General features: G+C 50.8%; 1 protein-coding gene across 4 annotated transcripts in view; it reads right to left on the bottom strand.

Moving 5' to 3' along the window:
- The window catches only part of KIRREL3 (kirre like nephrin family adhesion molecule 3), a 237,949-nt gene that overhangs the window by 46,495 nt on the left and 178,971 nt on the right, over positions 1-12,483 (bottom strand). For all 4 annotated transcript variants that reach the window (XM_090123503.1, XM_090123504.1, XM_090123506.1 and 1 more), the window contains 2 exons: positions 2,464-2,613; positions 377-526 (listed from right to left, as the gene is read on the bottom strand). In XM_090123503.1, coding sequence (XP_089979629.1) covers positions 377-526; positions 2,464-2,613 — 300 coding nt within the window. The remainder of the gene's footprint in view (positions 1-376; positions 527-2,463; positions 2,614-12,483) is intronic.

The raw sequence follows: 12,483 nt of genomic DNA, 5'->3' as shown, positions 1-12,483 counted from the left end.
GGAAGGGGTGGATCTTGGCTGCAGCTCTTCCATCACTCAGTACATTGCATGCACCTGAGCTCTCCTGGGTTGGCCCTGCCTTCCCACCAGGTGCTCCATCACTGCTTCAGCTGTGAAACAGCATCTCTACTACACCACTGATACCCTTACATGTGTGTGAGTGCCCCTGTATTTGTAGAGCTGAAGTACTAAATGCCATGCCCATGCTACTCATTCCACAACTGCTCTGCTCCCTCTGCTATCACTTTTGGGATCACGGTATATTGCTCTCACCACGGACTCTTTTCCAGTTGTCCTGACTCAGCAACAAAACATTTTGCAACTGAGGACAAAAAACCCATAAAGAAGCTGTGAGTGATGGGAACAGCAGACCTACCGAGGACGGTCAGCCGGGCCGGTCGGGATCGGATTGCTGCTTGGATGGCTTGACACTCATAGACGGCGTCATCCTGGAGGTCAGCCCTCAGGATTTTCAAGTGATGCTCTCCAGACAGATGGTCTCCTACAACCAGGTAGCGTGGGTAGCCTGTAGGATGCAAAGCATGAGACAGATGAGCTTCCTGCAACATCCCAAGCCCAGGTTTTGCCCAATTAGTTGAAATCCCTAGGGAAAGAATGGGATTAGCATAGCTCAGAGCTCGTCTTTGTTTTCCAAGGGGCAAAATGCAGCTGGAGCAAGACAGAATCTTGGTTGCCAAATGGGTCAAACCTGACCTTGGGCCATCCTTGCAAAGCCACGAGAAACCTAAAACTCAATGTGCCAAGAGCAGACACTGCAGAGTACTGGGATGTGAATGCATCCCCTGATTTAGGACCACTTCTCTGTCCTCCCAGACCTACCATGGGATTTCTTATTCCTTATGCTGTGTTTGTGGTTGGGCTGAAATCCTCTGATATTTCCATGAATGCTGCTCTTCAGCACCTTTGTTAATTATCTACACAGTGAGATCGTGTGCCCTCAGCAGTTTGTGTAGGACACCAAACCGAGCGCTGCAGCTGACACAACAGAAGGAAGGGATGCCATCCAGAGGTGCTTGAGAAGTGGGTGTCCCATCCCTGAAAGAGCCCTGAAAGAGAGGGGCACCCATCCCATGGCAGGAATGGGGCTGGGGGGCTGTGAGGTCCCTTCCAATCCACCCACGCTGGGATTCTATGGCATTGCCCAGTTTGGTCTGTGCAAAGCTTGGGCATGGCCTCCAAGGAGCAGCCTGCCCTCTGCGTGGCTCAGTGTGACACCCAAAGCACCACGGAAGGAAAGCGGCCATCACTGTGTCCGTCCCTCCTCGTGCTGCTGATTGATGCTCAGTGCCGTGCAGGCAGCCTGGCACGCTCCTGTGTTTTTGTTGTTTCGCAAGCTATCAGCAGCAGGATTTGCTCTCCTGAACCGCAAGAAATACAAATGATGGGTTTGTTTGTATTTAGCTAATTAGATGACTGGCTGAGCCGGCAGCACACGAGCTGGCAGTTCCTCTTGCTAAAGCAGCCCCAGCTCTGCTAATTGTGGAAGTTGTTCACATGAGCCACATACTTCAGCAGAGCTGCTGTCACCCATCCGTGCTGCAAGGTCTTGTAGGGAAGGATCAGCTCTGCTGTGGGTAAGAGCTGCAGCACTGAGCTTTGAAAAAGAAGGGACTGCTCACTCAGGCAAATGGATAATTATACATATTTTTAAAAAACAACAACAAACACAAAGAGAAGGAAAAGCAGCGTTCTCCTGAGAGGAGAGCAGGGCCCCTGGAGACCGACAATCATAACTTCTCCGTTGGTTTCTGGCTGCTGCTGGCTCTGCACACCAGGGTGCAGGCTGCTGTCTCTCAAGTGAGCCCTTCCCCTTCATTTTGGGGAAATATTTAAAAAAATAATTGTATTTTTCAGCAAAATATATAGGATAACTTGGATCTCTACTCCATGGTTGCTCCAGTCTTCTCCAGTGGCAAGAAAACCATTTGCAGTCCCATCCAGTGGGATTAAATAATGAGAAATCTGAGGAACTTTATTACCAAACTGTGATTTGAGGGCTCTGCTGGCTCTCAATAAATACATTTATCCAAACGCTTCTTCTATTTTTGACAAAGCCAAAACAGGCACTGTCAGTGCATATGAAGCATTTCAGCCTGGTTTTGGGAACAGGGCATCTCCTTCCCCCACCTGTGGGAAACCAACTGCCCGGCCTCAAGCCGCAGCCAAGGCTTTGCTCATTCCAAGTCTGAACACTTGTGTGGGTGCAGCCAGAGGGTTCTGCAGTTCCGATGAGAACACTCATTATTCTCAAAACAAATATTTGTTTTGAGGCTGTTAGAGAGAAATGGCTTTCACCTGCGGCAAGCACTCATTTCCTTCTTATTTTTCCAGAGGCGTTCCCTAGCATCTATTACCCCAACCTGCGATTAATGACAATGCAAGGGCTTGAGCTCTGCTCCCAGGCAGCATCTCCTGCCTGGGCACCGCAGTGCCACCACTTACTGGAGAGATCCCGTCCGACGCCGAGGGCGAGACCGTCCTTGATCCACAGCACAATGCCATTGTACTCAGGGATGGCACACAGCAGTGTCACGGGCTGCCCAGCGATCACCACCTGGTCCTGGGGCTGCTGAGTGAAGGAGGACGCTTGACCTGGAGAGGGGACGAGAGAGGACGAGGCTGTCAGACCCTGGCGGTGCCACGGGGTGCAGCAGCCCCAGACTGCATGGGGCTGAATTCCACCCCAACTGCTCTGTGATTATGGTCCTATGATCCCCTAAGGATGCAGTGATGGCTCCAAGCCTTTGGGACAGCTCTGCACCATGGAGATGTCTCACACCTCCTGAGAGGGCAGAGCATCTCATTTTCCACAAGAACCTTGCTGGTTCACTGTAACCCATTTCCCATCAGAGCGCGCTAAGTGCTGGCATTATGTTTTATTTTCACTCCTTGAAATTCATCATCGTTCCTTCACTTTGTCATGACTGAAAACCATTCTGGGTGTTAAATCTCTTTTTTTTTTCCCCCCAGAATGAGTGTTCTGCTTTGCAGTCGGGCGAGGTGTGAATGCTGACGCCTACCTCTGGCATCCTGTGAAGAAAATAGCACAAAAGCAAGAAGAAATGCCTGCAAAGCATCCCTGAACCAAACCTGGGCTAACCCGGAGAGCTGTGCAGGGATGCAGCACTGCTGTCTGATGCTGAAGTCTTAAATACCCCACTCTTACCAATTTTAGGCTGATCCTTTGGTGTTTGGGCACATTGGAGGATGGTGCTTTGTGTTGGCTGAGTCGTGCTCAGTCGTGGGAAGGGAGAGATTCGAAAAGAGATCAGAGCAATTGGACTGCCCCTCGCTGTGCCACCTCGGGGCTTCAGCATTCAGGAGCCCTGCTGGGTGTTAATTATTGCTCTGGAACAGGCACAGAACAAGAAACTCACACCCAGAGCTCAATGACAGCTCAATACCCCACATCACACTGGGCTGCTGGAAAAGGTGCTTCAAAATCAATGCGTTAAAACCAGGACAGCTCCCACACGAACCACCCTAGATCAATTCAATCCTGATTTGCATTAACTCAATTTAATCATTGACTGATGATTAATCCTAAACCAAGGTTAAGTGTGACACAAGTTCTCGCAACTAAACTTGTTTCCAAATGAGTTGCTGGGCCTTGCCTACAGGGCAAAGCTGCAAAGCTCAGTCGCTTTCCAACTCGTGCAGCTAAACCAGCCTAAGCTCCCAGTGTGAATACTTATATTTCACTTAATTCATTGCAGCTTGACTTGCTCTCAGCCAGCTGAGGATACGTGGGAAGGAGCAGAGCCATCCTTTGGGGATTTCTACCAGTTCTATACAGCAGATTAAAAAGCTCTGAGGAAATTTTTGTGAATTCAGATGCACTGCAGCACCTTATTCCAAGGTGTTTCAGAAGCTCCACCACTCCCACGCTTGCAGGGCAGCCTGATTTTCATCATGGGTGCTCCAAGAGGTCACGGTGCTGGACCTCAGCATGACGCTGTGCTACACACACCCAACCATAGCAGCCATGGGAGATGCTGGCTCACAGAGTCATCAAATCACAGAGTTCTGGCTCCTCACAGCCCCAACCCCCAGCTCAGGCACCTGCAGGGACGGGGCACCACTGCCCTCTGCATCACATCTCACTAGATCTCCCCTCCCTCACCACAAAGCCACCCTTCTCGCCCTGACGCTGTCCTGCTGGGACACACTACAATCACACTGAGCCCCAACACCACCAGAAATGTGCGCTCATCTGAACTGGGATGCAGAGATTTCATAGGAAGTATTAACAGCTCTGCAGTTTGGGTGCACAACACTGAAATAATGGGAAAAGCAAGGATGGGAGAAAGATCAGGAGAGGAGGCAGAACACAATGAGCACTGTGCCTTTTGTATTCCCTTTTCCCACCCACTTCCTATGTTTCATGGCTCACTCCATAATCCCAACCATTCCCAAAGGAAGCCAGGCAAGCAGGGACAGCACCGGAATGCAGCAATGACCAAACAAAGTTCATTTTATCAGCCAGAACTATCAGCTTGTCAGCTGGGAGCTGCAAGAGCCATAATGAGAAAGGAGCAGTGCAAAGTAGTGGCTGTGCCCCCTGAAAATGCTCATTAAGCAGAGGCTTCGTTTGGTAATTGCTGTTGGAAATGAAGCCATTTTTGTGATGTCTTTTGTTTTTTTCCCTTTTCCCTTTCTTGATTTGTTTTAGAAAGCAACTGACGGCCATGGGAAATTAGAGTGAGAACACAGCATATGTCTGCTGTCCTGCCCTTCCCTCCGTTTGCTCAGTGTGAAAAATGGTCGGTGGGAACCTTTACTGCACATGGATCTGTCTCAGGGCTGAGTGATGGTGGCAGCAGAGGTGGGAGAGGGGATGGACACAGAGAGCAGCACCCGTCCCAGCCCTGATCCACACTGCTTTGTAAAAAAGCCAAAAAAAGCAAAAAAGAAGAAGTACCAAAGGCAGAGCTCAACTCGCTTTCAAATCAGCTTAACGCGTGATTACTGGGTTTAACTGGGTTTGGGAGATCAGAGGGCTGCTCGCGATGCAGCTTTTAGCCGTCTTATGTCTTAATGTCAAAGGAACAAGTAATTTGCAGAAAGTTTTAAGGGAGATAAGATACTTGACAGAAAATAGCTGGAAACGGGGAAATCGGGAAAGGATGATTTACAAACGCAGGGTGAGTGGTTTCAGCTGCAAGGAAATGGGCTGAAACGCTCCACTTTGGCTTTTTCATCCCCGTGAACTTTTACAGCATAATTACAAAGTGGCACTTGGGCTTCAGAGCACAGCTCTGAGGTGCCAAAGCCAAAACAGAATGGACACTGGAAGGGGTTGGGATTGGATGGCCCTTCCGTCCCAAACCATCCTCTGGCTCTATGATTTCATCCGTCACGTGAGATGCTGCAGGTCCACAAGAAGTCCTATTTCCCACAGCCTTCCCATGCCCCATCTGGGCACTGAACAGCATTAGCCATAGGAATCTGGTTTTAAATACAAGCCAACCCTAAATTCTTGCAGAGCCTGGAGTTAAAACCAACCTCTAGAGAAAAAACCCTCAACGAACCCCACCAAGGGGTATGCAGCCAAGATGCTAACCATGCCTCCTGGTTCCCAGTGTTGGGTCTGGGGGCTTTGGCAGCAGAGAAGGTGCCGGGGATCCTTTGTGCCCAGATCTCCTGCTGGCAGCTGGCGGTGCTGCGTGGCCTGAGGAAGTGTCTGCAGCCCAAGAGACCGCGGGAGCTGCTGTGCCAACCCGGCCACCTCCCGCCCTCCTGGGGGAGCTGCTTGAAGGCCAAAGCAGGAGGCACTTCTGAGCTATTGAAATCCTAAATGCTGGGAACAAAACGGGAGAATAAAGCACCTGCTACGAACAGCGAGCCGGCAGTAACGCTAACCCTGCTTTCAAAAATCACAAGCAGGAGCCTTATGAAGTCACAAGCATGTCATAAAAGTGTAAGAAAAAAAAAAGGGGGGGGGGAAGAGAACCACTTTAGAACTCTTTATATTTCCTTAATGGATTTTGCACCTGTGGCTCCTGTTTTTCAGTGCTGCTCTGTAACGTTGCCTTGTTCTCTCAAACAAAGACCGATACCCTGCGATGTGTGGGACTTCCAAGGGGAATCACATCGCTACCACTGCAGCACTTCAGAGGAGCCCCAGCATCCCCATGCAGTGCCAGGAACCCAAACCCGCTGGCAGCCCAGAAGAAGCACTTGCACAGCACACAGCCCATCCCCAATGCCTGCAGCAGCTCCCCGCTCCCCCAGCCCTCTGAGGGCTGCAATGTTTGCACGAGTCCTTGCCTGAATGATTTCCACTTGCAGCCCCCTGTGCACAAAGCAGACGGCGTGCTGCAAGAAGAGAAGAGACAAGCGGGAACAGCGGATAGTTAAATTTTCATTACCCAAGAGAAGTGAGTATTGTAATAAGAAGCAAGGGACTTGCAGAGGGAACAATGACTCATTAGAAATGGAGACACCGCGGCTTCTTTTATGTAAGCAGAGCTTTGAATTTTCATTGTGTTTTGAAAAGAATTAGCTCTTTTTGTCGAGGAGGGGATAGAAGTGCTGAAGGAGGACTGGTAGAAACGGAACTGTTTGGTAATGAAAGGATGCAGACAGGGGGTGGTGGGATGCTTTCCTCATCCCTTGATGCAGAGCTAGCACTGCGTAGCTGAAGGTGAGCAAGGGGCTGTCCTGCCTCTGCTGCAGGAGATCTGAAGCCCAGAAACCATCCTAGGAAGTCCCTCTTTGAATCACTGAATATCCTGAGCTGGAAGGGACCCATAGAGGTTCAACGAGTCCAACTCCTCTTGCCTCTTTGGGCCAGGGACATCACAACACGATGATGCTGGCTCAGCATATCTCAGGGGTGGATGCAGCAGGACATGCCTAAGGGAGGGCTCCATCCCCATTTCCCAGCAGTCAATAATCTCCCCTTCATATCCCCACCCTTCTATTGACCCCATGACAAATGCTGGGTCTGCCCACGCCATGGGTCCTCCCATGGGTCCTAATCGGGAGCCAAGGCCACCTCGCTCCCTGCAGGACAGCATCGCGCTGTACAGCACGTGCCCACATTGATTTTTCAATGGCTGGGAAAAGCAGACAGACAAAAGTGTTCCATTATTTACAGCGCTCTCAGGAGCTGTCACTCACATGGCTGTGCCATGTTCCCTCATTGTGGTCCTCCGTCACCAACATGCCTGTCCTCCAATTGCCCCCAGTGAGAGGTGCCACCCGGGGAAGCATCCCAAGGATGCTATGGGGCACAGCAAGGACTTTCTCAGTACGGGACCATGCTTTTCTTGTGCCTCTTTGGGACTGAGGCCCCCAGGCAGGAGAGCTGAATCCCACCAATGAAGCTATGGATGCGTCCTGGGACAAGGAGCAGCCCCCAGAAGGAGACATAGTGTGGGGACAGCCAGCACCATGCCCTGCCTTGCCCTCCTACTTTATGAAAGGAAACCAGCCACAGCCTGAGCTCCTCACTCGTGCAAAGCTTTCCATTATTTTGTTTTGTTTCCCTGGAGGGAAAAAAAAATAAATCTGTTTGAACAAAAATGTCAGTTTGGCCTTTTTTAGTTTGACTGCGTAAACACAGCTCACGTGGCTTCGGCATGCTGAATTATTCAGCCCGAAGGAAGCAGTCAGCCCCACTGACACCCCACGGCCCAGGATGGGTCACCAAGTGGCACAGCCACCAAGTGGCACAGCCACCCTGAGCCCCCTCCAGCCGTGCCCCCATCTATGCTACCTCTGGCGTGCAGAGTGAGGACCACACTTTGCTCCTGGCGCAGCCCTTTGCCTCTTGGCCCCATCTCCAAGCAAACCCGAGCTCTCTCCACTATTCCCCAAACCCTGCTTACAGAAAACATCTGCATCCCACCGTGTCCACTAAGCAGCTCCAGACAGGAGACGCAAACGTTGCGAGTAAGACATTGGACCTTTTAGAAATCTTTTTGTCTATTAGTCACACAGGCGAGGGATCTGAACTGCCGAGTGCTGCGCTCGCTTTGATACCCACATGAAATCCCAGCACTGCTTTCAAAGTCACCGCCAGCAGTTTGGTCAGCCATGCAGAAAGGGCTGAAATGTCATCGTCTGCTCTCTTATTAGCTACCAATTGGGAAAGGTGTAAGTGTACACTTACCAAGGGATATTTATTGGCAATGTCCCCCCAGCACCAGCGCTGAGAATTACCTCTTGTGAGAATAAACGCCTGTTCACGGTGCTGCACTGATAGAAAACAAACTAATGGGCTGCATTGAGGAGGGAGAGAACACAGCTTGCACAGAGCACTTCTCACCCTGACCTTAGGGACAGGGTGGCACTGAACTTTCAGGCTCCTCTGCTCCATCACTGCAGTGTGTACCCACTGCCCCACAGAGGAGCGTCACCTTCTGTTGGACAGACTGACAGAGGTGGAACAACAAAAGCTCTGGGGCATGCAGAGCTGTTGCTGGGCTGGAGATAGAGGTATGCTGCTGGGGCAAGGACAAAGGAAGGCTCCCTGCACTGTAAACCAGCAGCGGTGCCATGCAAGCAAAGGGGCCAGGGGCTCAGCTGCAGTATAGGATACCCATAAGCACAGCTTTAACGTGCAGGGCAGAAAATGGGACTTCTAAAACAGCTAACACCCCAAATGACTGCTCTTCCCAAATCTCCCTGACACAATCCTGTGGGATTTATTCAAAAAATCCATCAGGACCTGCCTCTCAGCCCTGTCTCACACTCAGCCCCACACCGAAGCACAGCCCCATAAATCTCAGCGCCTCCCCTAGTTAGAGGGCACACAGGACGCTCGGCTGCAGGAAGAGCAGGAGGATGAATAATCCATTTCACAAACGATTTGGAGATTTCAAAGGCTGGCTCAGCTCCCAGGAAGAGCAGAAGCAGCAAGTTGTGCAGTCTATGGGGCGGAAAATCAGACCAAAGAGCTCGCCCTGGGTTGCGCGACGCTTCGCTTCCGTCCTCGTCTTTCCCAATCTGTTATCGCAGGCTTTGAGTTGTAGAGAGAAATCAAAACGAAGATTTCACTTCAGAACAGAAAATGCAGCTATTAATACCAAAACCACTGCAGGATTCTCCTCCCATCTCCCACCTGCTACTCCAAAACTAAACTCTTGCAATGAGACATTGACAGGCAATGCTGCATGAAACCCCAGCTGTGTTGCTTGGGGGGCCCCGACATGATGTGGGCATGGGGACCCCTGAGGAGCAGGGTGAGATGGCTGCAGGTTGTGCTGCACCAATTAGCAAGTCTGACGATGAAGCAGAGGGAGAATTAGCGACTTTCTGCCATAATTATTGTTTGTTTGGATTTTTCCGAGCGGAAATAATTGTAAATATGTGTACTGCCTTTTTTTTATAGAAATGCAACATTCATATGCAGGCTGTTCTTTAGAATAATTTGTTTCAATTCTAAAGGTAAGTGCGTGGAATACACAACAATAGGTGCTGGGGGGAAGAGGAGGAGGAGATGCCAAGAGGAACAGAAGGAGCAGAGCACCAGTTGGGCAGGGAATGTTTCTTGCACATCCATCCCCACAACTCAAGGAAGGCACTGTAGCCTCACACACTTCTATCCATACACAAAGGCCTAAGAAAAGTTGTTCCCTGCCCAAAGAACCATTGCTGCCACAACATCCTTAGACCCCCAAAAAAGCCCCAAAATGTATTTATTCCTCAGATAGGAGGAATGAGTGCAATTTCTGAGGGAAACCAGGTGTTCTGGAGGACAGCCACAAGCACCAGTGCTCACAACAGCCAGGTTCTGCTTCTTGCCTGGTATTAACCCAACCCAACCCAGAACCACTTAAGAGAAGTGTGAACTCTGTCGATGTTCACATCCCTGAAAACTCTCCATCACACACACCCTTAGGAGCAGCATGGGGATGTGCATTCACAGCTCTGACTTCTCTGCCTGATCCCCATCAGGAGGGGCCTCAAATGTTTTTAAACACAAGGTTTCACAGTTCTATTTTTTTTTTCTTGGCTCCTTTTCAATGGGCCCCACTGCAGAGCCAATGGCGTGCTTGGGTAAAACCCCAGTCCAAGGGATGACAAGCACATTCTGCCCTGCTGAGTTAATTAGCAGGTAATGAGAGATGCTTGTCAATAAGCCCAGCTGCTGCTGAACCCCCTCCTGGGCTGAGCACTGCACCTGCAGGACACTAGCTTTCCATCCTGACATGCTCACTTAGGACATGACGTGTTCCCTCTGCACATCGATTTGACTCTTGGCCAGAACTCACGCAGCTAACAGCCAGAATCACCCAAACCACCAAAATCAGGGTTTTTTTTTTTTCCCAAGGGAGATTTTTTCCCACCTGGTTTACCAGTAAAGGATTCCCTGCCTGGAGCTGAGGAGCAGGCAGTGTTCAGCTGGGAGTCAAAACAAAGGGAAATGGCACGTGGGGGTAGCCCTGCTCCAGCTCCATCACTGTGAGATGCAGCACACGGTCCCACACCATACAGACACCTATAAATTACTCGGCCCCCGGCTGCCAGCTCAGCCCCAGCTCGATATTGCCTGCAGTAATTATTCGGATCAAATGCAGTTTATCTGCTTCATATTTGCGTTTCCATGCTCTCTGGTAACTTATAAATGTCATTGCAGTGTTTATTTGTTATAATGAAACTTAATGACGTTTGAAACCGATGGTGGTGGCTGTGGGCTGCAGGTTTGAAGCAAATCTCTTCATCTCAGGAGCAGGAGGCCCGGAGATAACATTAAATTATTCTATAGGGGAGGAAGATGCACGCAGGCAGACATTCATTGGCTGCGTTACTCATCAGAGATGACTTGTGCTGAGCCGCGGGCTGGCAGTGCTGGCACACACCGGGACTGAGTGCCCCTGTCCTGGGGCCACGTGGTCACCCCATGCACCCCACTGCCTCTCCTTCGATGTGAATAACCCTGCCTGCACACAGGGAGGGAACAGGAGGGGCTGCTGCAAAGCAATGCTGGGCAGGGGGAGAAAGCAGCTCCAGAGGCTGCATGGGGAAAGCAGATATGGCACCTTCTCCATCACACCACTGACCCCAAAGGCCCTTCTCTTGCTCCAGACCCAGGATAAACTCCCCTTGTTTCTGCTCCAGGCGCTGCTCCTTGTCCTCCTGCCTTCTGAGGCCATGAATAATTCCCTCCCTTTGTTTCTGTGGCTGCACGTATTTATAGACTCTGGTCGTGTCTCCCCTTGAGCTTCCTCCAGATGATATAAATTCACCTCCTCTTGCTCCCCACGCCCTTCCTTCCCACTGCCTGTACCCTTCCCTGCTCACTGCCTGGCTGCATGTCCAAGCAAAGCGCCTGTGGCAACACAGGGAACATCTTTCCCTCACCTCCCTGGCTGCTGTCAAACCCAGCACTGTGTCAGCATTAACCCCTGCAGCACAGCCCAGCTTCAAAACACTGGGGTTAGGAAAAACTTCCCACCAGGGAGCACAGAGGGCTGATGGTTCCATTGCATGCAGAGCTCAGAGCTGCAAGCATATCATGATTTTCTTACTTGGGAGGAATCCTTCAGCAGGACTCCTCCTGCACTGCCCAGACCCTCTGTGCCTCTGACAATGTGCCAAAACAGCCCTGGGACCATAGAATCATCAAATCAGTAAGGTTGGAAAAGACCTCTAAGATCATCAAAACTCCCAAATGACACAGCAGGAGCTTCACCCATCCCATGTGTCTTTAGAGAAAGACTGTTCCCAGCAAAAGAGGCCTTTGAAGGGACAGCAAGCTGTTTGTCCCCTGCCGATATCTGAACCCTGCCAGCATCCCAGGTCCCGACACAGAGAGGTCACACAGCAACACCTGTCAGTGCATTATTTACCACCAATAATGGAACGAAAAAGAGCCCAGGCAACTTATTTGATTAACCTCATTTGACCACTTGGATTAAAACCAGAATGCTGCAGATGAGTTACCTGATGGCAGCTGATGACAGTGAAATTAGCCCTCCCCACCCGCCCTGCTGATAAGGATGCCACCATGATGGCTCAGCCCCATCTCTGAGCTGCACGGGAGCACCCTGTGTCGTGTTCCCAGCTGGGATCACATTGTGCACCTGCAACTCCTCATAGCACCCAGACTCCTTTGGGATCTGACCTTGCTAGAAGTGCTGTGACATCAATTAATGAGGAGGAGCTGATGGTGCGGGGCCACCTGCAATGACCTTGCCTGCCAACCCTCACAGAGGGAGTGGTGCTGGGGTAGCACTGCATCTCCCAAGCAGCTCTCGGAACAAACAAGTTGACAAATGAGGCTGCTTTGTAATGAAGCTGAAGCCAAAGTCAATACTCAGCCCTTCTATCAGGGCACAGATCAACGGCGGTCTCAAGGGCGAGTGACCTTGGGGGGTGGGACAGCTGTCACTTGAGGAAGGGATGGCAGGGAAGGGAGAGGGAGCAGCCCTGGAGCAGAGAGAAGGGCAATGTGCAGAAAGTGGAAAAAATACAGGAGAGGAGAAATGCAGAAGGCAGGGGAAAGCCTTT

The sequence above is a fragment of the Phasianus colchicus genome, chromosome 23, assembly GCF_987193195.1.
Source record: "Phasianus colchicus chromosome 23, bPhaCol1.hap1.1, whole genome shotgun sequence".
NCBI lineage: Eukaryota > Metazoa > Chordata > Aves > Galliformes > Phasianidae > Phasianus > Phasianus colchicus.
The sequence above is the reverse complement of the archived record's forward strand: the minus strand, read 5'-3'. Positions and strand labels throughout refer to the sequence as shown.